Source organism: Macaca mulatta, chromosome 17 (genome assembly GCF_049350105.2).
Source record: "Macaca mulatta isolate MMU2019108-1 chromosome 17, T2T-MMU8v2.0, whole genome shotgun sequence".
NCBI lineage: Eukaryota > Metazoa > Chordata > Mammalia > Primates > Cercopithecidae > Macaca > Macaca mulatta.
Window position 1 is genome coordinate 14,797,784 of NC_133422.1, and position 27,326 is coordinate 14,825,109.

The window sequence follows — 27,326 nt, forward strand, 5'->3', positions numbered from 1 at the left end:
CTAAGCAGCCAAAAAATTGGTATTTTTGTATCTGGAAATTTTCAAAGAAAGGAATAGACAACTACGTGTCTTATATAGCCTAGACCATTTGCTGGCTGAATATAGTGAGCTTAAGCAGGTCAATTAGGATTATTGTTAATTAGTAATAATGTATATTACAAGTAAACATTCATTAACAAAGTAAATTTCTTATTCATACGGTATCACATCCCTATGTAAGTAGATGTGTGATGGCCCTAGACATTTTCATGTTTCAACATTAATCATAATTTCTCTTGATCCAGGGCAGGGTCTGATACCTTTTTTTCCTGCTACTCAAAGTTATTCCTAGAAAGTAGAAACTCTGTGAGAACTTCTAATTCTATATTTGAGTGTAGCCACATTTTTAGACTGTGAGGGTTTTTTTGTTTTTTTGTTTTTTTGTTTTTGACAGAGTCTCACTCTGTTGTCTACGCTGGAGTGCAGTGGCACCATCTCGGCTCACGGCAACCTCCACCTCCTGGGTTCAAGCAGTTCTCATGCCTTAGCCTCCCAAGTAGCTGGCATGACAGGCATGTGCCACCACACCTGACTAATTTTTTTGTATTTTAGTAGAGATAGGATTTCACCATGTTGCCTAGGCTGCTCTTGAACTTCTGCGCTCAGGCAATCTGCCCACCTTGGCCTCCTAAAGTGTTAGGATTACAGGCGTGAGCCCAGACTGTGAGCTTTTACTCTGGTTCTCAAGACCATTTTTGCTGTTTAATGTTGTATCTTATGATTTCTTGAATGTATTTTTTTTTGACATGTCTGACTTTGCTATTCTCAAACTTGTCTTTTTTCATTACTGATCTTGGTTCCTAAAAGTTTTGAAAATGGATTTCAGTGTTAACCCATACATATTTATGAATGTGGGATTTGAAAAAAAAGATGTTCCAAAGGAAATGATCACTTTTCTCAGAGTTTATTCTTTAATAGTTTATTCTTTAATCACTTATTCTCATAGTTTATTCTTTTCTCATAGTTTATTCTCATAGTTTATTCTTTAACTATTATTCTCTAATAGTTTATTCTCTAAAAAAGAGAAAAAGAAGCAGTATCACTAACTTCTTTTTTAATAGTATAAGCTCTTCACAAAACTAAAAATAATGAGATTAACTTTAAGCTATTTGTTCTCCTTTGTAAGTATCACTGAAATTGTGAAAATTATATTGCATCTTTTACTAGATTCTCTTGTTCAGCTTAGTACTTTACCTGAAAATATACAATGGCATTTTATTTTTTAAGAAACATATTTAATAAAATAAAGCACACTATAGTGTTTTAGCACCTAAAGAACCTTCTTATATTCTAGAATTAGTTGCCAGTGTATATAGTTGTCATTGTCCCTTCTACTCTATGGAAACAAATTGCTTTTTTTAATAGAAAAAATATGGAATAAAATGTCTAAACACTTACAAATATTATAATGAATATGGCCCTACTTGTATATAGTACTTGAAGTGATTGTATAGGTTAGTTTGTATATTAGTGGAGGCTATTTTGCTCCAAGTAAGAGAAAACCTCTCAAGCTTTTAAAGTAAAAACTGAATAATATATTTGTTAAAAAAAAAATCTTAGAGTAGGAACCAGGAATTGGAGGGCTATTAGGAAACAAGTTTGCTTTCTCTGCTGCTTTCTGTAAGCTGTTTAATCCTTCCTTCTATATGTTGACTAGCCTTTCTGAACAGAAACAAAACATTGCTGTTCTAGTTTCTGTTTTAAACAGTTGTCAAATTCAAGAGCCCAGCAAAGAGGAGATATTGTTTCTTAGACCTCATTCCAAATTCGCAAAAAGGAGAAATAACTAGGCAGGTGCCTACCTATCGTCTAATTAGTCATACCAAGAAAACAGGGTTAGGGTGCAGTGGCTCACGCCTGTAATTCCAGCACTTTGGGAGGCCGAGGTAGTCGGATCGTTTGAACACAGGAGTTCCAGACTAGCCTGGGCAATATGGCAAAACCTCACCTCCATACTAAAATTAAGAAAAAACATTTTAAAAAAGAAAGAAAATAGGGTTATCAAGTTTAAATGTTGGGGCCAATTCTTAGAGAGAAGAGATGTGGCCTAACTAAGCATGTGTCTTAGAACTGAAAATTGTGTTTAGTATGTTGGGAGGCAGTACTTATGAACACCAGTCACATTGCCCTTTTGAGTGTGTGGTTGAAGGACATGTTTAAAGAAAAATGATTAAAGCATGCTAGTTTTTAATTTTTCCAAAGAATTATAATCCTGAGAATAAAATCTTCAGAGAAATTTTATATTTCACATATGTATAATTTATTTGTAAAGTATATAGTGTGTTTTTGTTTTTAATATTAGTAAGTTTTTAAAAGATAATTTATGTATTTTTTAGGGTGATCTACAAATTACTGGCTTCTAAAAGTGAAAGTATTTGGGTTCAAGCTTTGAAGGTTCTGGGATACTTTCTGAAGCATTTAGGTCACAAGTAAGTTGATATTTGTCGTAATGCATTCTAGAAATAACTATTGAGATTATGTTTTTATGAGTTTTATATGTAATGTGAGATGAAATTTGACTTGAATAATGTAACAGTGGAAAATAATAGCTTTCTGTGATAGAAGTTGCAAAAAATTTTTATAAAATATATTTTATTAATAGTAGATTATGGAACAAGATTACAATTTAAATAATACAGTTTATTTCTATATTCTTCCTAAAAAGAAAGTATTATCTATTCTGAAGATGTAATAAAATATTTTGTCAAGACAAAACGATGCACATATAGGAATGATTTCAAGGAAAGCTTTCTTGACAAGGAAATACCATGTATATGTTGAGGTCTTTCTGAGAATTGATCTTATGCTTACCTGCTGAGTCGGTATTTGTTATTAGTTTCTAACAGTAGGGTTTATTGATTAATTTTGTGACTTACAGATGCTAGAATACCTCATATCTTTTCCCAAATCCAGAATTTGAATACTTTCTAAGAACACTTTTGGCGTAAGAACTACTGCTGGCTTAATGGTTGCAATTCATACTACACTATCCAGTGTGTGATATAGTTTTAAGAGTATATTTTCCTTACAAATGAAGCCAAGGAAGTAGTGCAACTATAATTTAAATGCTGCTAGATGAGGTTCCTATCAGAACCTCATTGTTAACCTCTTTTTTTGTTTTTTTTATTGGTGCTTACTTAAACTTGCAGAGCGCTTATTTGTAATAATCATGAAAACTGCACAAAATTCAGATAAGGCATGTCTAACAAGCTGTATAGCCTAGAAGTTTAAATATTTCTAAAATTTTGGTTCCAAGCAATAATTAAGTAAGGGAGACTAGATATGCTATGAATATAAGGAATAGTTCAAACAAGGCCAGGATTGTAGAAAAGGATACACACACACACACACACACACACACACACATACATATACACGTACATGGAACTGTAAGTACACTTGGTGACAGAATACTGGGAATGAAGAACCATATGCTCTTTCTATATTAAGAGATAAAGATCGCTTATTTAACTTCAGTTAATTAAAATAAATTGACTGGACAAAGTTAAAGGATTGTAGCCCAAGATGCAGCCTCCTAAAAATGTCAAGAAAGCACATTAAAAAATTTATAAAAAGATGAAAACTCATTACCAAATTAAAAATAACAGACAATTTCCTGTATAAACATGGTGTTTAAGATGCCCTATTTTCCCCTTTTCCTGTAAAATGTATGAATGATACAACAAGAAGTAAAAAATGTACTCCCTATCACAAATATTATCACAAGTAGAAGACAGATGCAAATATATGAACCCCAGAATATGGTTATCAGCTGCTTAAAGTCGCTAAGGTTGGGTAAAAGCTGTTAAGGCTAAAGAGAAAATACAAAGAGAGTGGTGAGAGAGTTCAGTTATAGCAAATAGGAAGTGTCAGTGAAAGTACATAGTTTCTGAAGATGAGAGGCACACCTTAAATTACAAAAATAGATCATTTGTTTGAAATAATAGATATACATATATCATGCCTGATAGCAGAGTTTTTTTTAAATCAGATTGGTTTCAGAAAAGGAGAAGATATATCACAAAGAATTACACAGATGAGCTATATTTGTGGCAAGCAGTCTGTCTCTGTAGCTATAGAGAAAGGGAAAGTTTTCGGATTGTGAAAGCAAAAAGATTACCCTTGTCCCTTCTTTTACACATGTTCATGGAAGTGTCCTGCAGACGGATGGTCCACGTAAATTAGACTGTATCAAAAGAATTGGCACATCATCAGTGCATGTGTATCAGATAAAAAACATGGAAAAAGTAAGTTAATCAGTACATGAATAGCACTTAGCAGAAAAATACTGCTATGGAATATAAAGCATTTAGATTTAAAAATTTGCTATCATAAGTTAAAAATAAATAAATAAATACATACATACATACGTAGCTTCTGAAAAAGAACCACTAAACAGAATTTGGAGAAGTAATCCAGCTACTCAGGAGGCTTACGCAGGAGGATTGCTTGAGCCCAGGAGTTTGAGTCCAGCCTGGGCAATGGAGCAAGGTCCCCTTCTGGAAAAAAAATAGTTGTAAGAAATGTTAACATAGTGATATGGTTTGGTTGTGTCCCCCCACCTAAAATCTCACCTTGAATTGTAATCCCCATGTGTGAAGGGTGGGACCAGGTGGACATAATTGGATCACGGGGGCAGTTCCCCCTTGCTGTTCTTGTAATAGTGAGTCACATGAGATCTGATGGTTTTGTAAGCATTTGGCATTTCCCCTGCTTTCCCTCACTCCATCTTGCTGCCCTGTGAAGAAGGTGCCTGCTTCTCCTTGCCTTCCACCATGATTGTTAAGTTTCCTGAGGCCTCCCCAGCAATGCAGAACTGTGAGTCAATTAAACCTCTTTCCTTTATAAATTAGCCAATCTTGGGTATTTGTTCATAGCAGTGTGAGAACAGACTAGCACAGATAGCATGGAAGTATTTAATTATGAGCTAATAAAACATTGGACAAATACTGGAGGAAAAGAACTATACACAAAAAAATAAAATTGGAAATTTCTCAAAGGCAAAACTCTGGCTAGTAACATAGTGAAATACACAGAAGATAAAACTGAAAAAAAAGCAAATAATATGAATAGATGAAAACGTGAGTTTAGGATTAGAAAGAAAATGAGCAACATGGGAGAAAAACAAATTACCATAATGGCATAAATCGGCCGGACGCGGTGGCTCACGCCTGTAATCCCAGCACTTTGGGAGGCCGAGGTGGGCAGATCAATGAGGTCAGCAGTTTGAGACCAGCCTGGCCAACATGGTGAAACCCCATCTCTACTAAAAATACAAAAATTAGCCGGGCATGGTGGTGGGCGCCTGTCATCCCAGCTACTCGGGAGGCTGAGACAGAAGAATCGCTTGAACCTAGGAGGCAGAGGTTGCAGTGAGCTGAGACTGTGCTATTGCATTCCAGAGCCTGGGCAACAGAGTGAGACTCCGTCTCAGAAATAATAATAATAATAATAATAGCATAAATAGAATTCCCAAATAAGAAAAGCAGAACAGTGGAACAAAACAAATATTTAAATCTGTAATTCAATGAAGTCTTTATGTAAGATTTTGCCATTCTTATTTAGAGGACATATTGTGTGCCAGGGAAATCTGACCTAGAATGGTTAGCATCAAGATGTGTTACTGGACTTAATTATAAGAATACTTGGTATATTAGTGCACAAATAAAGAGAAAAATGAGTCTGGCTTTAGACTCCAAAATAACCTTCAATACAAAAATCTATAACAATCATAAGATACTTAAATGAAGAAAGTGGGAGCCAAACTATCCTTTAAGTAAAAAGAATGTTGTCAAACATTTTTAAGCCATACAGCAAATTATTTCTGTGACTAAATTTTGAGGAAATTGCTGGGGATAAAGTCCAACCAATTAGGAATGACTGGAGAAACTATTGCTAAGGACAGCTGGTGAGCACTGAATAAATTTATGCTAATATATAAAAAGTAAATTCTGATCTATCACAATAATACCTACATTTATTTTAGTCTTAGTTTTATGGTTAAAATGAATTGGGAGGGGTGAGAAAAGAAGGAAAGCAGAGCAAGTGCAAAGAGTCAGAATTTCCATGTAAGCGGACAGATGAAATATTACAAATATAGGCCTATTGACTAAAATTTGATGATGTAGATGAAAGGAAAAAATTAAGAGCAAATATGCTGACATTTAGATTTCTCATAGTAGGGAAATACCCTTTTTAAACAGATGTAGGATTACTTATTCTTTCATAAAGAGATAAGCAGTTCTATAAAATTATAGAGCTTTCCAAATATTTAAGATCTGTATGGATAAAACTAAGAACAATATATGTAATGGAACTTTAAAAAATCTGTAAAGATCAGTAAGCATAACATAAAATATGACATATCTAAGACCAGTCATATTGTCATAAAAAATAAATGTAAAAGCTTTTATACATCACCTGTTGTAAGAAAAATATCACAATTGATCACTGTAATAAAACCCAGTTCTGTACGCAAGAAACATACCAGAAAACCAAAGTGGTTTTGAAAGGTTAAAAGTAAAAGGATGGCTAAAGATTTATCATGTAAGCACAAAGAAAGCAGAAAGTAGGAATCATGATCTTAATATTGGACAAATTAGAATACAAGCCAACAAGCAATAACCATTAGATAAAGAAGAATTATTTATAATGATAAAATAGACACATTCATAAAATAGAAATTACAGGAGAAACAGACAAAGTTTAAAACTTTAAAACAAACTTTAATTCACCTATTTCAGTCCACAAAAAGCCAAAAAGTATCTGGGATGGTGGGATAAATCTTCTCATCCTTAAACTTGTAGGTTGATGTATAGGAAGATTGGAGTGCTATCATGCTGGTTCCAGGGGCTCATGGTGCAGAACTTACAGCTTGCTAAGTTTTATACTACAGGTCAGTAAGTTTAGAGGGTGCTTTGCCTGACACCGCCTGCAGCGATCTCATCATTTAAAATACACAGCCATGAGATTTGACCTTGACTCTGTGGATAGTGAAAAATAGCAACTCATCTAAAGGGGCCTACTAGTCAGAGGCAGGATAAGAGAATCATCAAACTATGTACCCGGTGAAGTAGAACTTTGGTGGAGGCTGTTGTGGAACTTTTGAATTTCATTTGTACAAAGAGCTTTTGAGATTCAAATAGAGCACCAAAGATAATATTCTGCTCTTTTAGCTGATGATTTTTTAACCAGTTCACCCTAATTAGCGGACTTGAAGATCTCAAAGCATGGATGAAAAATAGAGAGTGAGGGAAAAGATAAAGCCTTGGAAAGTAAGAGACTTCACATGTGACTATTAAGAGTTCTTAGAAAACTGATGGATGTAAAAACTAGATATCCTGAAACACTTTGATCTACTAAAAACCTAGAAATGTTGGATAAAAATATGTCAATAATCCTGTTAAATATATAGGTGTGCACACAAAAGTAAGGAAATTCTCACATGCCGGAAATGAAAATCAAGCATACCAAAAGAAACAAGACTTTAAAAGCAAGGTAATTTTAAAATAAGCCATGTGATTTAAAAAACCCTAAGTAACTTGTGGAAATGAAAAGGTAGTAATTACAATTAACACCTATATGGAAACATTAAACAGATTAGACAAAGCTTCAGAAATAGTTGGTGAACTGAGAGATAGAACTGAAGAAATTACCTAGAAATCAACACCAATAAACAAGATTACAAACATGAAATTAAGAGAGAGAGAGAAAGAAGGAAAGGTTTCAAATATGGCTAATAAGAGTTACAGAAAAGTGGAAGAGAGAATGAGGAAGAGGCACTATTCAAAGTAAATTACTAAAGTTTTACAAAATTGATGAAAGAGCTGATTTTTCAGATTTTGGAAGCAAAATGAATTCTAATCAGGGAAAATTAGCATGAAATCTTACCACAAAGTGAAACTCCAGAGTCCAACAAGGACAAGGAGAACAACAAAGGGAAGTTAGCCATGTAATATTACAAGAAATATAATATTTTAGTAAAGAAAACAGTACAGTACATATTTGTGAATAAACAGAGCAAAGTGCAGTTCATAGATTGACCCAAATACTTAGTGATTTTAGTGCTAATAAAGGTGCCATCTCTGATGAATAGAGTGATGATATACTTAAAAAAATGCTGTCTGTTAAAGGAATGGAACAAATGATATATTTTTATTTGCATTTGAAAAGTTAATAGGCAGTTATAACAAATGTACCACTCTGGTGAGGGATGTTGACAGTGGGGAAAGCTGTGTGTATGTACGGGTAGGGACATATGGGACTCCCTACTTTCTGCTCAATTTTACTGTGAACCTAAAACTTCTCTAAAAATAAAGTGCATTTAAAAGAGAAGGGGAAAGTTTTAGGGAGATGAGAAATCATAAAGTGTTCACTTGTATGGGGGAGCCGTGAGTGATGTGGAAATGTAAGGGATGAGTTGGGTGTAAAATCTCTCTGGGTATCTTTTTATGTCATCATATATTTTTAACTAGATAAATGTCTTACTTATTTGAAAAATTAAATGATAAAAGCTGGTATTGCATTATTTAAATATATAAAAATAAACTTTAAGGCAAAAAATTATTGAGGATGAAGGAGGGCACCATATTATGAAAAAGATGTAATTCACTAGGAATGTAAAACAGTTTCAAATGCATATATACCTAGTGTAGGTGAGTCATAGAAATCTATTATTGACTAAATTTGGAAGAGTATTTTACAAGTTTTAACATATTTTTCTCCTTAAAAGATCAATTACAAAAAATCTCAAAAGTATAATTTGAAAAAAAATTAATTGGCTTGAGTGCCATACACATTCTTTTCAAGCACACAAAACTATAGAAATTATTTAAATGAGGCCATAAAGTAGGTTCAATAAATTTAAACAAATTGTCATACAGATGACTTTCTCTGCAAACTGTGCAGTTAAACAAGAAATCAATGACAAAAATTAAACTTAGAAAATAGAAATATGTATCTTCTAAATAACAAGAAGTTATTCATTATGCAAATTATAAAATGCAGTAATAAATACTTAAAATTATGTATATTTACACTTGTGAGATTTGGTCTAAATGATACTAGAGAAAATTCATAGTTGTAAATATTTATATTAAAAACAGAAAGGTACTTAGGTTTTCATTTTTCTAGGTTCTCAGTTGTGCTTACCTCATTAATTGTCTGCCTAAGAAGGCAAAAAAATAATAAAGGGCAGAAGTGAATGAAACAGAAAGCAAGACTATTAAACAGAGTAACAGCAAGGCCAAAAAGCTGTATTATTCACTTATAAAATACTTTTCTGTGACTAGCTAGATAAAGAAGGAATTGGCCACTATTTCACCTAATAAAATTAGTACAACCTTGATACCAAAATTGGATATGGATTATCCAATTATAAGGGAAAGGTATGGTCAATCTCCCTTATGAACATGAGTCTGTCAGTTACTTTTTAAAAGTGTACAGCATAACCAAGTTGAGGGTAGTCATAGAATGTAAAGGTGGTTTGACATCAGGACAACATTTTATCTATTTATTAACAAAGGAGAATAGCTATATAATTATGATGTGTGCAAAAAATTTTCATAAAATTCAGTAGCATTCATCATAAAAATTTTTAGCAAACCACAAATAGAAAATAATTTATTAAATCTGGTAACATATGTCTACTGAAAACTTTCCACAGTCCTATTTAGTAATGAAATGTTAGAAGCATCCCCTTTGAATAGCCAACAATTAATGAAAGCCTGCTTTGACCACCCCTTGTTTGACATCCTATTGGATAATATTTCGGCATTTATATAACACTCCACCTAAAGCTAACAAAATTGTTTTCTAGTGCATATGCAGCATTCTCCAAAATGTATTATGAGTTGGGCTGTAAAATATAAAACAAGTCTCAGTAAATTTAAAAACTAATAAATCAAGCAAAGTATATTATCTGACCACACAGAATTAAATTTGGATGAAAGAGATTTGAGAAATTGCAAGGTATTTGGAAGTAAAGAACGTAACTAATCCCTGAGTCAAAAAAGAAATCATAAAGAACGTTAGACGTTGATTAGAACTGAATGAAAACAAAACCACAGCACAGACTACTTATTGAAAGCTTATGCATTGCTGATGGAATGTAAAATCCTGCAGCCATGTTCCAAAAGGATTTCCTAAGAAGTGTTGCCATACTTAGGAATGTATCCAAAAGAAGTGATAACATGTTCATAGCCAGACTTTGCATGAATGTTCTTAGTACTATTATCATTATTATTATTGTTGTTATTATTTTGAGACAGAGTCTCACTTTGTCACCCAGGCTGGAGTATAGTGGCGTGATCTCCGTTCAGTGAAACCTCTGCCTCCCATGTTCAAGCAATTCTTCTACCTCAGCCTCCCACGTAGCTGGGACTACAGGTGCGCGCCACCATGCCCAGCTAATTTTTTTGTATATTTAGTAGAGATGGGGTTTCACTGTGTTTGTCAGGCTGGTCTCAAACTCCTGACCTCTGATGATCCACCCACCTCAGTCTGCCAAAGTGCTGGGATTACAGGCGTGAGCCACTGTGCCCAGCCAGTACTATTATTAGTAGTAGCTCCAAACTAGAAACTATCCAAAAGTCAATCAGCTGATGAATGGATAAACAAAATGTTTTATGTCCATACAATGAAATACTATTGTGCAATTAAAAGGAAACAAGCTACTGATGCATACGATGACATAATGAGTCCTAAAACTATTATGCTAAGTGAAAGAAGCCAGATGCAAAAAACTATATACTATATACTTATGTTTATATTAAATGTCCAGAATGCAAATAAGTGGTTACATGGTGCTAGCAATGGGAGTGGGAATTAACTGCCAGTGGACACAGGGAACTTTTTAGGATGATAAAAATGACCTACAACTGTATTGTAATGATAGTGGCATGACTTGATATAATTTTTTAAAATCAATTGTTCATTTACAAAGTGTGTGAATTTTGTGGTATGTGTATTATACTTCAATAAAGCTAGTAAAAATGTGAAAAACAAAATTTAAAACTCTTTGAAAGTGCAGGATAATAATATTACCACCTTGGATTAAGGAAGAATTTCTGAAACAATAAATACACATAAATCATACAGGAAAAAGATAAATTTGACTATTAGTATAAAAAGTACTTTAAAAGATGCCATAAAAAGTGAGAAGACAAGGCACAAAGTGAAAGAAGATATTTGTGGTTTATCTCGGATACAATGGATTTGTCTCCTAAACATATGAAAAAATTGTGCAAATAAATTAGAAAAAGAAAATCTGTTAGGATCATGAAGAATATAAACAGACAATTCACTGAAGAGGAAACTTGAGTTAGCAGTAAAGATATGGGTAATATACTCAATTTCAGTAGTAATCAAGAAAGTGCAAATAAAACATGCATTTAATGCTCATCAGGATGGTAAATTTTAAAACTGTTGACAGTATCAAGTGTTGACAAAGGATGTACATCAGTGGAAACTCTCCAATAACTGGTGGAATTATATACTGTTACAATCACATTGAAGAACCATTTACAATTTTTAAAAAGGATAAAGATACTTATACTCTATGACTAAGGAACTCTCTCCTTGATGTAGAGAAACTCTCATGTGTGTGAACAGTGTTCAATATAACATTGTTAATATTAATTAAAAGTTGGAAACAGCATAGAAGAGGAGAACAGAAAAATAAATTAAGGTATATTCATACAGTTGGATATATTCAGAACTGAAAATGAATGATGTAAAGTTACCTTCCACAAATCAAACATAAAGCAATAAAGCAAGTTGCAGAAGGATACATAATAATGATGCAATTTATTTCAATTTCAAAAATATGTGAAGACAAAATTGTAAATTGCATATGAATAGATATTCATCTCATTAAAATTATAAAGACGTACATGGGAATAAAAACCAAAATTTTTGATTATTGGTTATCCTCAAGTAGAGTGTGAAGAATGGGATGATAAACAGGTATCCAGAAATACTAAGTTGGTTGGTGGCTGCAGGAATATTATGTTTTAAAAAAAAAACTGAGTAAAGAAACCTATAGCAAACAAAAGTAAAGCAGAAATTTGTTGACACTATAAAAATCAGATGGGATTTGAAAGCCCAGAACACAATGAGTTGAACCTGAGATTAAAAGTTCAAAAGAGAATGTGGAAGGACATTCTGTATTTTGAAAGGAACAATTTAAGTAGATAGTGTTAAGTTCATAAACGTGAAAACATCGAATAGCGATGTCAAAACTATAAAGCAAAATTCATTTGAGATGCAATAAGAACTTGATAAAATATAATAATGGTATAGATGACTATCTCTCTCAGAATGGGACCAATTGATAATACATGCAGATATAGAGAAATTGAACTAATACATACAGATATAGAGAAATTGAGTAATAGATTCATAAAACCTGGCGCAGTAGATATATGTTCAATCTTACATTTTTGAGGATATACTTCATGGCTAAAGAAGATGGAAAAAAAAAAAAAAGCGTCATGTCCTGGGTCATAAAATGAAAAAGCAGACAAAGTAGACATTTTATTGGATACTGCTTCCTGACCATAATGTGATAAAATTGGAAGTAAAAAAAGAAATTATGCAGAATATCTTACCTACGTAGAAGTTAAGAAGCAGTGTCAAGATATCCTTTAGAAAATAGAAGAAAATAAAAGAAAAATTGGAAATTATCTAAAATTTTCTGTACTTTATAGCAAAAACTCTTATCAGAAATAAATACCTCCATTATTGAAAAATAAAGATTAAAAGTTAGAGGGACTTTGTACTTACATTACAACATTAATTAAAGTACAATGAAGTAGGAAGTACAAATTAGTAAGGGTGTAGGCTAACGTGAAGAAACTAGAAGAATAAAAACTGTTGAACTGTTGAAAGGATCACTGACTACAAAGCTGATGTTTTTAAGGAACCAACAAAATGAATCAAACTTTCCCATACCTCACTGAGGTAAAATAGAGAGAAACTTTTGAATAAGGAAAGCCTTTTTAAATTACAGGATAGATTATAATGATTATAAGAAAAATATAGTACATTAGGATGACATGTAAGAGATCCACTTCTAATTCTTGGTAATAACATCATTTTGTTCTGTATATTTTTATGTGTTCATTTATTCAGTTTTTCACACATATACATAGTACTTCTGCCATCAATTAAAAATGGGAAGGGCAACATCAAGTTATTAATAAATAAGATAAAACTACAGGAGCACAAAACATGCCCTGTTTTGCTTCACTAGTAATCATCAACAAAGCTATCCTATGCTCCCTTAGTGCAGAACTGTGTTTTGATACAGTTTCCATGTAAACATTGGTGCATATAGCATTGAGTTCCTATGCCCTACCCTCCATTCTAGCCTCAGAATAAAATGCTGGGGAGATGTAGGTTAAAATCTGAAATAATATTACAACTGTCCTGACAGATTGAAGAAGAACAGAAAGTGTAATAATATCTACCGGTTGAGTAACTATTGCTTCTTACTACAGAATAATATATACAATAATAGCCAAAGGAAATTGGAAATGTAAATACAATTATAAATTGTTTCCTGAAAACCATTAAAAAATTAAAAATGCAGTAAATGGAGAGCTATGCTGTGTACCTTAATGGGAAACACTCAATTATATAAAGATAGAATTGTAATAAATCAGTTTGTAAACAATGTCATTCTGATAAAAATTTTTTTTTATTTAAAGGTTAAAAAAACTCTTCAAAAGCTAACTCAGATGAACAAATGAGTAAAAATGTCAATAGAAGTTTGAAGAATAAGAATAATGAGTAGTGTAATAAGTCTAGTAGACTTTAAATCAAGGAATAAACTTAGACAAGGGGTGTAGAATGAAGGCACAGAAACACATCCTGATATTTATATTTGTTTAGATACTAGAAACATAATTAAAATGTGAATTATTCAATAATTGGCAGTGGGAAATCATTGAATTTCTGGATCGAAGGCGGAGAAGAAGCCTTCAAACCATATCACCACACCCAGCACCTCCCCCACCATCAAAAAAAAAGAAAACCCAAAACCACAAACATTTTACAAAGAATACACATTTGGAATTGTGGACTTCTAGATCAAGTTGATAAAGAGAGATGAAAGAATTTCCCTTGTCCAAACCTAATGAAATAAACATTATATAGTAACATAGAGACTCTCCCCCTCCGAAACAGCAAATTCAAATGTGACCAGACAAGGAAAGCAGCATCACATAAAGCAGTGCATTCAAAATATTGACAGCTAAAAAAAAGAACCCAAAGATTCTGGAGTGACTTTGTAAGTATCCTTCCCTCATTTCTATCCCTGCAAAGTCAACAGAATTCCTAGATTTCTCCCTTAATAATCCCCACATTGGAGTGACAGGAATTGATTGGGTATGCCTGGTTTTTGTTCTTTAGTACTTTTGGTGAGTGAATATAGTTCTTTTTTGAAACACGAAGAATGAACTGAGATTGATGTTCTGTGATGAAAGTGGGATTCCAAGTTTTTGTGTTAATATGTCATACTGAGGGATCAAGTCAATGCCTGAAACAATTTCTTATTGGAAATGAGATATAGTCCCTTAAGTAATGTATAGAAAAAGCACACCATCTTCTAGGAAAATTTGACAGAGAATGACAACACTAAGACATATAGAATTTAAATCAGAGTTCAGTGATTAAAAAAAAGAGTTCCTAAAAAGAAAATGAGAAAACTAGGCAAAAAAAGAAGTACTTTCAAATGGTTAAACATTTGGCCGGCCTCAGACTTCTCCCAGTTGAATTCAGTGCCAAAAGAAATAAGGCAATGTCTGCAAGTTCTGAAAGAAGGTGTGACCCGAGAACATTATATCCTGCCAGATTGTTAAGTATGTAGGCATCAGGTCAGAATTCAGAAGACAGACTTCTTCGTCTCCTCTTGAATGGCATCCCCAGTCAATTGAGAGCTGAGTCAAAAGAAAAACCAGAAATGGCGAAGACAAGGTCAAGGAAGTGAATTCATTTGAAATAGACAAAGACCCAGCAATTCATACATAACAGCAGTGTTACGATGAAAATAATTTAAGTGTTTTAAACCTTGATGTTCAGATAGCAATATAACTCACAAAAATTAGGTGACCTAAAGTGTGAGGATGGTAATTATCTGTCTTTAATATAAAAGAGTAAACTGATACTTTCTAAAAGTGAAATGTTTAGTTAATTAATTATGTAACACTTTGTTTTTACTCATAATTTTTTTAAGCCTCATAAAGATTTTTAATTAAAAAAAGCCTTTCATGTGGTAAAGAAAGTCATCTGAAGTTTAAAAATTTTTTTTATTGTTTCATGTCCTTTTCTTTCTTTTCTGTTAAATGTAAAATTATATTTGATGCTTTTTATTTAAAATAAAATTTAGTATGAGTTTCTTCTATCCTTCTTTATTCCCTCTTCCTTCCCTTCTCCTTTCTTGCCTTCTCTTATTCTCCATAAAAAGATATTTAATGTTTATTGTTATTTATTGTGTTACTTTTAGGTAGTAGTATTTTAAGTGTTGTACTTTCTATTTCCCTATACTTTATGAATTTCTATGTTGTATATGATTTACAAAAGCAATTACATAATTATGAAAAATGAGTTAAAATAAAAATCATTTTAAAATGCTATAGTAGAAAGAGTGAATATTAAGTATAAATGAAGAAATGACAGGATCAAAACTTAAAATGATAGATTTTATTCAAGAAAATTATAAAAACCTTTTATTGCCACAAAATCCCTTGAAATTCAGAAAGTGGAGAATATTTGTCAATGAGTTGACAAAGTAATAATTTTCCTGATATTATTAGAGATCTTATAATTAGTAGAAAAAAGATGAACACACATAAAAAATGGGTCACAGGACAGTATCAGGAAGTTCTTGTAAGTAGTATAAATGCTTAGAAACTTTCAATTGATCAGCAATTCTTGTCAGTGAAAATAAGATCTAGTTTTTACATACCAAACTATTTTTCTGATTGTTATAATACATAGGGTTGGTAAAATGCATTTATACCTTAATAGTAGAAATATAAGTGTACATATTTTTGGAGGTCAGTTCAGCAAAGTCTCATAAAAATTAAAATATAAAAAGCTTTTAACCTGATTTCAGTTTTTATCCTAAGGAAATAGTCATGATTATGCCCAAAGATGTGTCCAAAGGAAAATTTTATTTATGGTAGAAAAAAATGGGAAATTACATAAATGGCTAACAGTAGTGAATGGATAAAACAATTATGCTACTCTTTTTTTTTTTTTTTTTTTCCGGAAATGGCGTTTTGCTCTGTTGCCCAGCTTGAAGTGCAGTGATGCAATCTCTGCCCACTGCAACTTACACTTCCCATGTTCAAGTGATTATCCTGCCTCGGCCTCCTGAGTAGCTGGGATTACAGGTGCCTGCCACCGTGCCTGGCTAGTTTTTGTATTTCTAGTAGAGACAGAATTTCACCATGTTGGCCAGGCTGGTCTTGAACTCCTGACCTCAAGTGATCCTCCCGCCTCAGCCTCCCAAAGTGCTAGAATTACAGGTGTGAGCCACCGTGCTTGGCCAATTATGCTCCATTTTTCTTATCAGTTATATTTTATGACACTGAAAAATACACAGTATATTGTTGATTTAAAGTAAACAAAGTATAAATTACCTTATATAGAACAATTTCCATTGTATTCCTCTCATCCTCTCATTTATATCTGTGTGTCATATGTGGATTTATATGCATAGCAATTAATCTGTATATAAAATGATATTTATAATGATTATGTCGGGTTACAGAATTATGGGGTTTCTTTTCTTTCTTTTTTTTTTTCTTTACTGTTTTCACATATACTCTGAATTTGTTACAAGAAGTATCTTTTTTTTTTTTTTTGAAACAGGGCCTCACTCTGTTGCCCAGGCTGGAGTGCAGTGGTGCAATCTCAGTTCACTGCAACCTCCGCCTCCCAGGCTCAAGTGACTCTCCTGCCTCATCAGCCTCCCAAGTAGCTGGGACTATAGGTGCATGCTGCCACGCCCAGCTAATTTTTGGAGTTTTAGTAGAGATGGGGTTTCACTATGTTGGCCATGCTGGTCTTGAACTCCTGACCTCAAGTGATCCGCCTGTCTCGGCCTCCCAAAGTTTTGGGATTACAGGCATGAGCCCCCATACCTAGCAACAAGAAGCATCTTTGACCACCCCACAAAAAGATTGTTTTGTGAAGAAGAAAATTGAAATACATTTCAGTGGAATGTTTAGTAAGCTAATACATCTATAATGTGCATGATTACAAGATTCTGTAAAAATATAGATGACACTCTTGATCCATGTGGGCAGAAGTCCTGTCAAACTCAAGATATAAGCAAATTAGCACTAAAACTGAAGTCTCTTTAGATCTTAAAGGTAATTTTGATATTAGTTTTTCCAGTAAATGTCCCCCTGAAGCCTTTCCTGAACTAAACCCACAGAGCTAGGTCTTTCATTAGAAGTCCTATAAGGAACAAAATCATGTGATGTACAAGGGCAGTGCACCATTTCCTGCCTAATATGATGGATGGTATTTTGTTTATCTCTTGACTGCTGTGCAGCAAAATTTATGGTAAGTATTGTTTTAAAGCAAACTATAGGAGGAAGCTGACTTGTCTCTTCCCTGGTGTATGCACAGTATCTTCAAGTTTCCCCCAAACCTAGAATTAAGCACCTGTATAACCATTTGCATTGGAGGAGGTAATCAAGAGGGCAAGGATTTCTTTGGTAGCTGAAGTAGCACAGTTAAGAGAGTATTCTAAATTTCAGATAGCCTACTTAATTAATTAGTTCAGTTTTTTGAGACCGGGTCTCACTCTGTTGCTCAGGCTGGAGTGTAGTGGCGCAAGCCCACTGCAGCATTGATCTCCAGGAATCAAGTCATCCTCCCCTTCTTGAGTAACTGGGGATGAGAGGAGCCTGCCACCATGCCCAGCTAATTTTTTATTTTATTTTATTTTATTTTATTTTATTTTATTTTATTTTATTTTATTTTATTTTATTTTATTTTATATTTTATTTTATTTTATTTTATGTAGTAGAGATGAGGTCTTGCTGGGTTGCCCAGACTGGTCTTGAACTCATGAGTTCAAGTGAGCCTCCTGCCTTGACCTCCCAAACTGCTGGGATTACAGGCATTACCCACTGAGCTAAGATAGACTAATTTAGACATATGTTTACCAGCTCCTTGTAACAGAGATCTGTTTCAAGGTCTGTGCTTTGTCATTTGTTCTTTCCTGATTGGGAGCAAAGGAACACTTAAGGCCTCCTTTTCTTGGGCTAGGCGTGAGTTGGAAGAGATTTAAACCTCCCTTCCATTGTCCCATAATACTCATTAGCCCTGTATTTTTTTTAATAGCCATTTGACCTTTTTCAGTCATATTTAAGTGTTTTGCAAACACAGCCACAGGACAGATGCCCTAGCTTCCTTTTGAGTTTAGGTAATTTTCCTTTTTCCTTGCCTCGACTGAGGCGGATAGGGTAAGGGGATCAACAGTCCTGTGCCTTTTGTTATGGAGTGTGGCACTTGGAAGCTGATGTTAGAAGAGACCTTTTGCAGATGAATGGTACCCACATAAATGGTTCGTTTGATTTCTGTATTAATTATGGTAGCAATAGCTGCCATAACTGATAGATAATAAAATTCTAGTCACTTACCAGGTAGTATTTTATTTCATGTTCACTTAAAATCCAAATAGGCTTTCCCAAGCAGTTGATTATCTTACAGTGATTTAGAGACCCAGGCAGCTTCTCCCACCTTGTGGCTCCATTGTCTTCCTTCTGTGGATCTGTGTTGCTGGCTTGCGGAAAGAGCATGGAAAATGTGCATGAGTGCTTTTCCTCTGGGTCAGGCCTCAAAATAATCTATAACTGTTCTGTTCACATTTTATTGGCTAGAACTCAGTTAAATAGCCACACTTGGCTATAAGAGAGGCTGGAAATGTAATATAGATGTGGACCCAGGAAGAAAGGAACCAGAGTTTGATGATTACTTTGTCAGACTGTGTCACAGTTGCCAAAACCAGAGAATAGAAAATTGAAGAAAGAAATGAAATACTGAGAGCTGGGAGAGAATATGATCCAGATTTTGAATTCTTTTTTTTTTTTTTTTCTTGAGACGGTGTCTCACTCTGTCCCCCAGGCTGGAGTGCAGTGGCACGATCTCGGCTCACTGCAACCTCCACTTCCCAGGTTCAAGTGATTCTTCTGCCTCAGCCTCCTGAGTAGCTGGGACTACATGCGTGTGCCACCACACCCGGCTGATTTTTGTATTTTTAGTAGAGATGGGGTTTCACCATATTGTCCAGGCTTGTCTCGAACTCCGGACCTCGTGATCCGCACACCTCAGCCTCTGAAAGTGCTGGGATTACAGGTGTGAGCCACTGCTCCCGGCCCAGATCTTGAATTCTAAGGAAGTAACACAAATGAGAGGCCGGTAGTAATTCTTGAGCTAGAGCTAAGAGTTCTAGGATGGTTCCTTTAATGGAACCTTCTATCCTAAGTGTGGGTGTGGGAGGGACAAAATTAAATCAGGCAACATTAAGTAGAAAGGTATTTTTTAAATCCATTGGTAGACCACAAATACAAGCAATGATGAACTCTCTTTAATTATGCAGAATTATTTTGTTTTATGACCCCAAAATTAAGCTATCGTATTTACTTTTAACCATAATTTTAGTTCTTGATGTTAAAGTTTGTTACAGTCTATGTTATAAATTGAATTTGGATAGAAATGATTTAAAAATTATGTGGTCTCTATGTTAGGGGAAACCAATAGTATTAACCCAATAAAATCACTTCTAAATAGTTATTTGAAATTTGAAAATAATAACAATGACATTTATGTAATATTCCATAATCTGTACATTTCACATTTTAGTTCACACAGATATTTTATTTGAAAAGTTTTTAACAGTCTTGGAACTTTAGGACACAGTTGTGTTACAAACTGTTGTTTCTATAGATGGAAGTTCATAAAAATAATTACTTGAATTATTCTGTATCTGCTTGTAAATTGTTCTCTCTTATCTAAAAGTCATGTGAGCAGAGAATCCAATGTGTTTCATGGTGTTTTATTTTTCCCCCTTCTCTCCAGGAGAAAAGTTGAAATTATGCACACCCATAGTCTTTTCACTCTTCTTGGAGAAAGGCTGATGTTGCATACAAACACTGTGACTGTCACCACATACAACACACTTTATGAGGTAAAAATAAAAAATGTGTGATGAAAGTTTTAAGTGTATATAGTGGAAACCCTCTAAATCTATGCAATTGAGATGAGTAGTTGGTCTGTTAATCTAAAAGCTAATTAAACCAGAAAATGGTTTAATGGTAAAAAATGAATACATACTTTATATTTTTATTTTATTTTAAAACATATCCATGTACAAGTTTTGCCAATCTCTTTATGTCTATCCAAGAGCTTTTCTTCTCGTATGGGTTGGCTGACTGGCTTCACACAAAGTCTTTCTCACATAAACTACATCCATTACATATTATATATTAGTTCTACTTTCCCATCCCCACCCCTCTGTTTTTTTCCTCTCCTTCCTACTCTCTCCCTTTCTGCTTCTATTAGCTATATCCACTGCCAATATTAAGCTAGAGTTGCTACTGGGATAAATTTAGGTAAGAATTATTTGTAAAAATGATATCTGGAAGCATCTTTGGATCTCATCATTTCAATTTAGAAGTTCCTTTTTTATCACTTCCAACAAATGGAACAGTTTTGGGTTCAGTATTTTCTACAAAATGTGTATACTACCTTACAAGAGTGGCTACTTTCATTTTTAAATGCTAGTAAAATGTTAGTAATGTCCCCTTACATTAACCTTAAGTCTGCTTTTCCTATAACTCATCTTCAGTGGTCCCAATTTTTTTTTCTCTAGCCTAAGAGCTAACTGCCAGCATCCATTTTTGTATGGCTCTAAGTTAAGGATGCTTTTTTATATTTCTAAATGGTTGAAAATAATCAAAAAAAGAATAATATATGAGTTGTAAAATTTATTGGATTTTCAAATTTCAGTGAACACAGTCACACTCATTTGTTTAGCTATTGCCTGTAGCTGCTTTGTGCCACAACCACAGAGTTAGAGTTGTAACAAGAATATTTGTTATGCTCTCCTCACCTTGCACTGTTGCTTGGCAAACTAGAAATTACAGAGATGTAATAACTCAACAGTGTTTCATGTACCGCCTGTATTGCCAAACCTAAGTTTTCTGCTTTTAAATACCAGTGCATACCCATCGTGTCTAAACAAGAAGAAAAATGGATTTCTAATCTCACACTTTGAAATACGGCAGAGTGTAGATTATTTTGTTATAGATTTAGATGAAAAGACTTTGCATCTGTTATACAAGGGCATTATAGTCATGCTAAGAGAAAACTTACAGGTACTACCAAATATCCATAATATTATGCCTAACTTGGAAGAGCAGTGGTCAGGAAACAAACAGAATATCTCATCATTGTAGATTTATTTATAAAAATATTTTTAAAATGAAAATGAGAGACATTGAGAAAGGCAGACGCTGAGATTCTGAATGAAATTGTACTATAATTTTGAATTAACCTGTAGTCTCAGTTACTTGGAGGGCTGAGGCAGGAGGATTGCTTGATCCCAGGAGGTCAAGGCTGCACTGAGCTGAAATTGCGCTGCTGCACTCCAGCCTGAGTGACAAAGTGAGACTCTGCCCCCTTCAGAAAAACAAAACAAAACAAAAACAAAAACAAATTTACTCTTCTCTAATACTGTTTCTTTTCATGTAAGCCATGGAACAGATCAACTCAGTTTCAGATTTTGCACAGTCCTCAAACAGGATAGGTTTTACATTTTTTTTAATTTGGAGATTTTTCTATTTCAATTTTATTTTTTCTTTTAAACATTTTTTATTATATTTTAAGTTCTAGGGTACATGTGCACAACGTGCAGGTTTGTTACATAGGTCTACATGTGTCATGTTGGTGTGCTGCACCCATTAACTCATCGTTTACATTAGGTATTTATCCTAATGCTATCCCTCCGCCAGACCCCCACCCCCTGACAGGCCCCAGTGTGTGATGTTCCCCGCCCTGTGTCCAAGTGTTCTCATTGTTCATTTCCCACCTGTGACTGAGAACATGCAGTGTTTGGTTTTCTGTCCTTGTGATACGTTGCTGAGAATGATGGTATCCAGCTTCATCCATGTCCCTACAAAGGACATGAACTCATCCTGTTTTATGACTGCATAATATTCCATGGTGTATATGTACCACATTTTCTTAATCCATTCTGTCATTGATGGACATTTGGGTTGGTTCCAAGTCTTTGGTATTGTGAATAGTGCCACGATAAACATACGTGTGCATGTGTCTTTATAGCCATGATTTAAAATTCATTGGGTATATACCCAGTAATGGGATCACTGGGTCTTTGGTATGTCTGGTTCTGGATCCTTGAGGAATTGCCCCACTGTCCTCCACAATGGTAGAACTAATTTACACTCCTACCAACAGTGTAAAAGCGTTCCTAATTCTCCACATCCTCTCCAGCATCTGTTGTTTCCTGGCTTTTTTTTTTTTTTTTTTGTACATTAAGTTCTAGGGTACATGTGCACAATGTGCAGGTTTGTTACATATGTATACATGTGCCATGTTGGTGTGCTGCACCCATTAAATCGTCATTTACATTAGGTATATCTCCTAATGCTATCCCTCTCCCCTGCCACAATAGGTGTGTGATGATCCCCTTCCTGTGTCCAGGTGATCTCATTGTTCAGTTCCCACCTATGAGTGAGAACATGCGGTATTTGGTTTTCTGTTCTTGTGATAGTTTGCTGAGAATGATGGTTTCCAGCTGCATCCATGTCCCTACGAAGGACATGAACTCATTGTTTTTTATGGCTGCATAGTATTCCATGGTGTATATGTGCCACATTTACTTAATCCAGTCTGTCACTGATGGACATTTGGGTTGATTCCAAGTCTTTGCTATTGTGGTGAATAGTGCCGCAATAAACATACGTGTGCATGTGTCTTTATAGCAGCATGATTTATAATCCTTTGGGTATATACCCAGTAATGGGATGGCTGGGTCAAATGGTATTTCTAGTTCTAGATCCTTGAGGAATCACCATACTGTTTTCCACAATGGTTGAACTAGTTTACAGTCCCACCAACAGAGTAAAAGTGTTCCTATTTCCCCACATCCTCTCTAGCACCAGTTGTTTCCTGATTTTTTAATGATCGCCATTCTAACTGGTGTAAGATGGTATCTCATTTTGGTTTTGATTTGCATTTCTCTGATGGTGATTGATGATGAGCAAGATGGGGGAAAAAAGAGTGTTTTCGGATGTGTTCAATTAAATGAAATTCAAATTTCGGGGTCTGCAAATAAAAGGTTTTGTTTGTTTGGGTTCTTTTAGGAAAAGTACAGAGATTTATTGCAAAGAGAAAAGTACACACTCAGGAAAGGGGAGTGTGGGCTTACTTAAGAGAGAGTTGCATGCAAGGGTTTTTGGGGCTGCTACCTCTATGAGTTTCTTCTAAACAAGGGATGGAATATTCATCAAGATTACTGTAAACGGGTAGATATTTCTCAGAACTGTGATGCTATCTAGTTTTACTCCAAATATGGGTGTTCCTGTAACCATTATGGTACTGATGGGTGTGTGATTTTATATGTTAGTGAGTGTGTAATGAGGTCCTAGGTGAACCTCCATCAAATCCAGTGCCATAGTGGATCCCATCAGCCTTAGCTATCTTGGCTCTCCTCCTGGCTTTTCAGGGTCTTATCAACCCCTAGCTTCTGCAGCTATTTCAATAGTTTCTTTTTGCTAGTCATGTGAAACTGCTGCCTGGAGTTTTTTATTCTCCTGCAACCACCCTTATTATTCCTGTTTCATTTCCCCTTCCCCTTCAGAGATTTCCATCTCTTATTCTTAAGGGTTGATGAGGGAGAAGGCTGGTCTTCTTTATCTACTTCCTGCTGATTAGAGATGTTGGCCTTGCCTCGCAAGGGCGTGGAAATCTCTGGCTGCCTGGCCTGAGGGCTCTAAGGGTGAGTCATCAGGAGACTCTGAATCCAAGGGAGGGATTGGAATCATTGCATGACTATCATTTTGACATGGAACTGTTGTAATATAAAAGACACAAAATTTACAAAGAGGTTAAACAAGTAAGGACAAAGATTCATAGTAATAAGAGAGCTATTGAAGGTCAAAGGAAAGAACCACATCACAGTTGGTAGGTATCCTTTGATGGAGTCCCAGATGGTTTGAGCAGTGAGATTGTATTGAAATTATGTAGCCAGGTAGCCTGTTAGTAAACCTTTGGAACTTTCAGTTCAACTAATCCTGAATTGTTAATATAAGAACAACAGGTGTGTTTTATTACTGTGCAAACCCCACTTTGTTCAGCTAGAACATAAAGCCTCTTGTTGTTTCCTTGACCATTCAAGCAGTTCATGCTTTGACCCTGTTAGAGCTTCATACAGTAGCTTAGCAATGATTCCAAATCCTGGGATCCAAATCTTGCAAGTTTCTGTCATATCCAGGAAAGTTTTGAGTTACTTCTTCAGTTGTAGAGGCCTGACCTTTAAGATAGCTTCCTTTTGTTCAATGGACATGGTATAGTTTCCTGGGCTTAAGATGTACCCCAGATATTTTACTTCCAGTTTAGAAATCTGGGCCTTGGATGGAGAGACTGGATACACTTTCTCCCAGGAAGTTTAGAACTTGAATAACATTCTTATCTGAGGCCTCTTTAGTGGGTCTGCATACAAGGATGTCATCCACATATTGGAGTAATGCTTCCCTTTCTGGTTCTAGTTACCGTAATTCTCTTGCCAAGGCATTTCTGAACAAGTGAGGGCTATCCCTAAAGCTCCGAGGCAGTATGACCCAGGTATACTGTCAGGAAATACTATTTTCAGTATTAGTTCACTCAAAAGCAAACAAATAGTGACAGTCAAGGCATAGAGGGATACAAGAGAAAGCATCCTTAAGATCTAATATCATGAACCAATTGGTGTCTTCTGATATTTGGGTAAATATGGTAGAAGGATTTGGCACTATAGGATGTAGGGGAATTACAGCCTCATTAATAGTTCATAAGCCTTGAACTAGACAATATTCTTCATTTTCTTTTTAGACAGGGAGGACAGGACTATTACAAGGAGACTGACATGGAACTAGGAGGCCATGTTTTAAAAACTTCTTGATTAGAGGTTAGAGTCCTCACCTGGCTTCTTGTTTGAGGAGATATTGATGCTTATGTGGGAAATTACTTTTGTCTTTTAAAGAGGTGATCACTAGCTGACCACGTATTGCTTTGCCAGGAGTTTTTTGATTTCATACTTGTCGTTCCATTTCCAGATCTTATTTTGGAAGGAATCTCCTGTTTGTCTGATACAGGTAATGAAAAAACAAGTATTGCCAGTACTTCAAAGGAATGTTTCCCAGGGCCTGATAAATGTAAAGTGACTCCAACTGTGGCCAGGAAATCCCATTCCAATAAAGAAATGAGGCATAGAGTTTTGTAGCCTGAAGCTCAGGGGTAAGGTAAAGTGTTTTGATTTTGGAGTGCCATCAACATCCATGACAATGCAGTTATTGGAAGATAAGGTCCAAGAGTGGCCTTTAGGACAGAGTAACTTGCCCCTGTATCAATTAAGAAATTATTATTCTTTCCTGCCGTGTCAAGTCACCCAAAGCTCCTTAGTTGTGATGACCATGCTTTTGTGGGAGCCACCAGGAACCTTGGGTCCCTTCAGTCCTCAGTTATAACCATTATGGCATCAAGTTTCCTTCTCCCCTTTGGAGCTGAGGGCAATCCCTTTTCCAGTGGCCCTCCTGCTTGTAGTGAGGACAGGGTCTGGTTGGGGTCCCTTGGCTGGGACAGTTATTGGTACTGTGTCACAGCTCCCCACACTTGAAGCAGCAACCATTACCTTTAAGTTTTCTGGGAGGTCTGCTTGGTCCATGGGTGAAGTGTACCTCTGGGTGACCCTGAGGTTGCAGGATGCTGCTTATAGTGACTGCTATCATTTGGGCCTGCTGCTATCTCATTGTTTGCCATGCTAGGTCCTTTCAGCATATTCAGCCCTATCCCTATTATTGAATTCCACATCAAGCATTTCATTAATAGGCATTTGGGATCCCAAGGCCAATTTATGTGGTTTTCTTCTGATGTCAGGTGCTGACTGGCTAATAAAGCGTGTCCCAAGTAAAGTTTGGCAAGCATCAATATTGGGGTCAATGTTAGTGTATTTTCTTAGGGCCTTCACAGGCATCTCTGGAACAAAGCTGGGTTTTCATCCTTTCTTTATTTCTCTTATTTTATTATAGTCCACAGGCTTGGTGTTATATTTTTCATTCCCTTCACTAAACAAGTCACCATATGATTTCTTTTTCTTAGATCAACTTGGCCCTTTTGATAGTTCCAGTTAGGGTCTTTGTTAGGCAAAGATGTGGCCCCCATACCATATTCTTCAGAGTCCCCAGATGACAGATTGTTATCATAAGCCTGGGCCTTTGCCCAAATATGCTGCTTTTCTTCAGGGGTGCAACGCATGGACAAGATGATATGAATGTCTCCCCAAGTTAACTCAGATGAGAGTGAGAAAGCCCAGAATTCCTTCATGAATTTAGTTGAAAATCAAAGGTACATGCACCTGATGAATGATCCCAGCATCCCCATTGGCTACCTCCGTAAGTGGACATAACTTAGAATGGTCTCTTAGGAGGGTAGGAAACACCACTGCAGGTGACCCCATCAGGGCTCGGTTCCCTTGGTAGGGAAGGTTATATAGGGTGTTAAGGAGGCGGACTAGTAAGAGTCAGGATGCTGGAGACAGTGGAGAAGACTGGGGAGTTAAAGGTGGAGCTGGGTAAGAGGGAGAAGCCATGGGTGCCAGACTGTGTCTAGGTTAGGAGGTGAGGGAAGGCTCCTGAGAGGTATATTTCCCAAAAGGGGATCATTTAGGATATCTGGTTCCCCATTTGGTTCCCTTAAAGGGGTATGAGCATAACAAAGGTGGGAATTCCTGTGAAGCTCAGGGTTTTGATAAAGAGCTATGAAGGCCTGTACATACAATATTTGAGTCAATTTTTTCTTATGTTCACAAAAAAGATCTAATTACAAGATGGTATTAAAATGTAAGGTCCTGTTCTTTGGCTATTGTACTCCATTTTCTGAAAGAGAGTTACTGTTGGCTTTGACTTGTTCTTGGGACAACTGACCACGAGTGATTCTAAAATAGGGCTGATGATGCTCCAGGCTGGCTCATCATAAAGATAATACTG

The 27,326-nt window shown here is 35.3% G+C and overlaps 1 protein-coding gene across 7 annotated transcripts in view; it reads left to right on the forward strand.

Moving 5' to 3' along the window:
- The window catches only part of NBEA (neurobeachin), a 742,365-nt gene that overhangs the window by 175,933 nt on the left and 539,106 nt on the right, over positions 1 to 27,326 (forward strand). For all 7 annotated transcript variants that reach the window (XM_028837519.2, XM_028837523.2, XM_028837524.2 and 4 more), the window contains exons 17-18: positions 2,376 to 2,468; positions 20,140 to 20,248. In XM_028837519.2, coding sequence (XP_028693352.1) covers positions 2,376 to 2,468; positions 20,140 to 20,248 — 202 coding nt within the window. The remainder of the gene's footprint in view (positions 1 to 2,375; positions 2,469 to 20,139; positions 20,249 to 27,326) is intronic.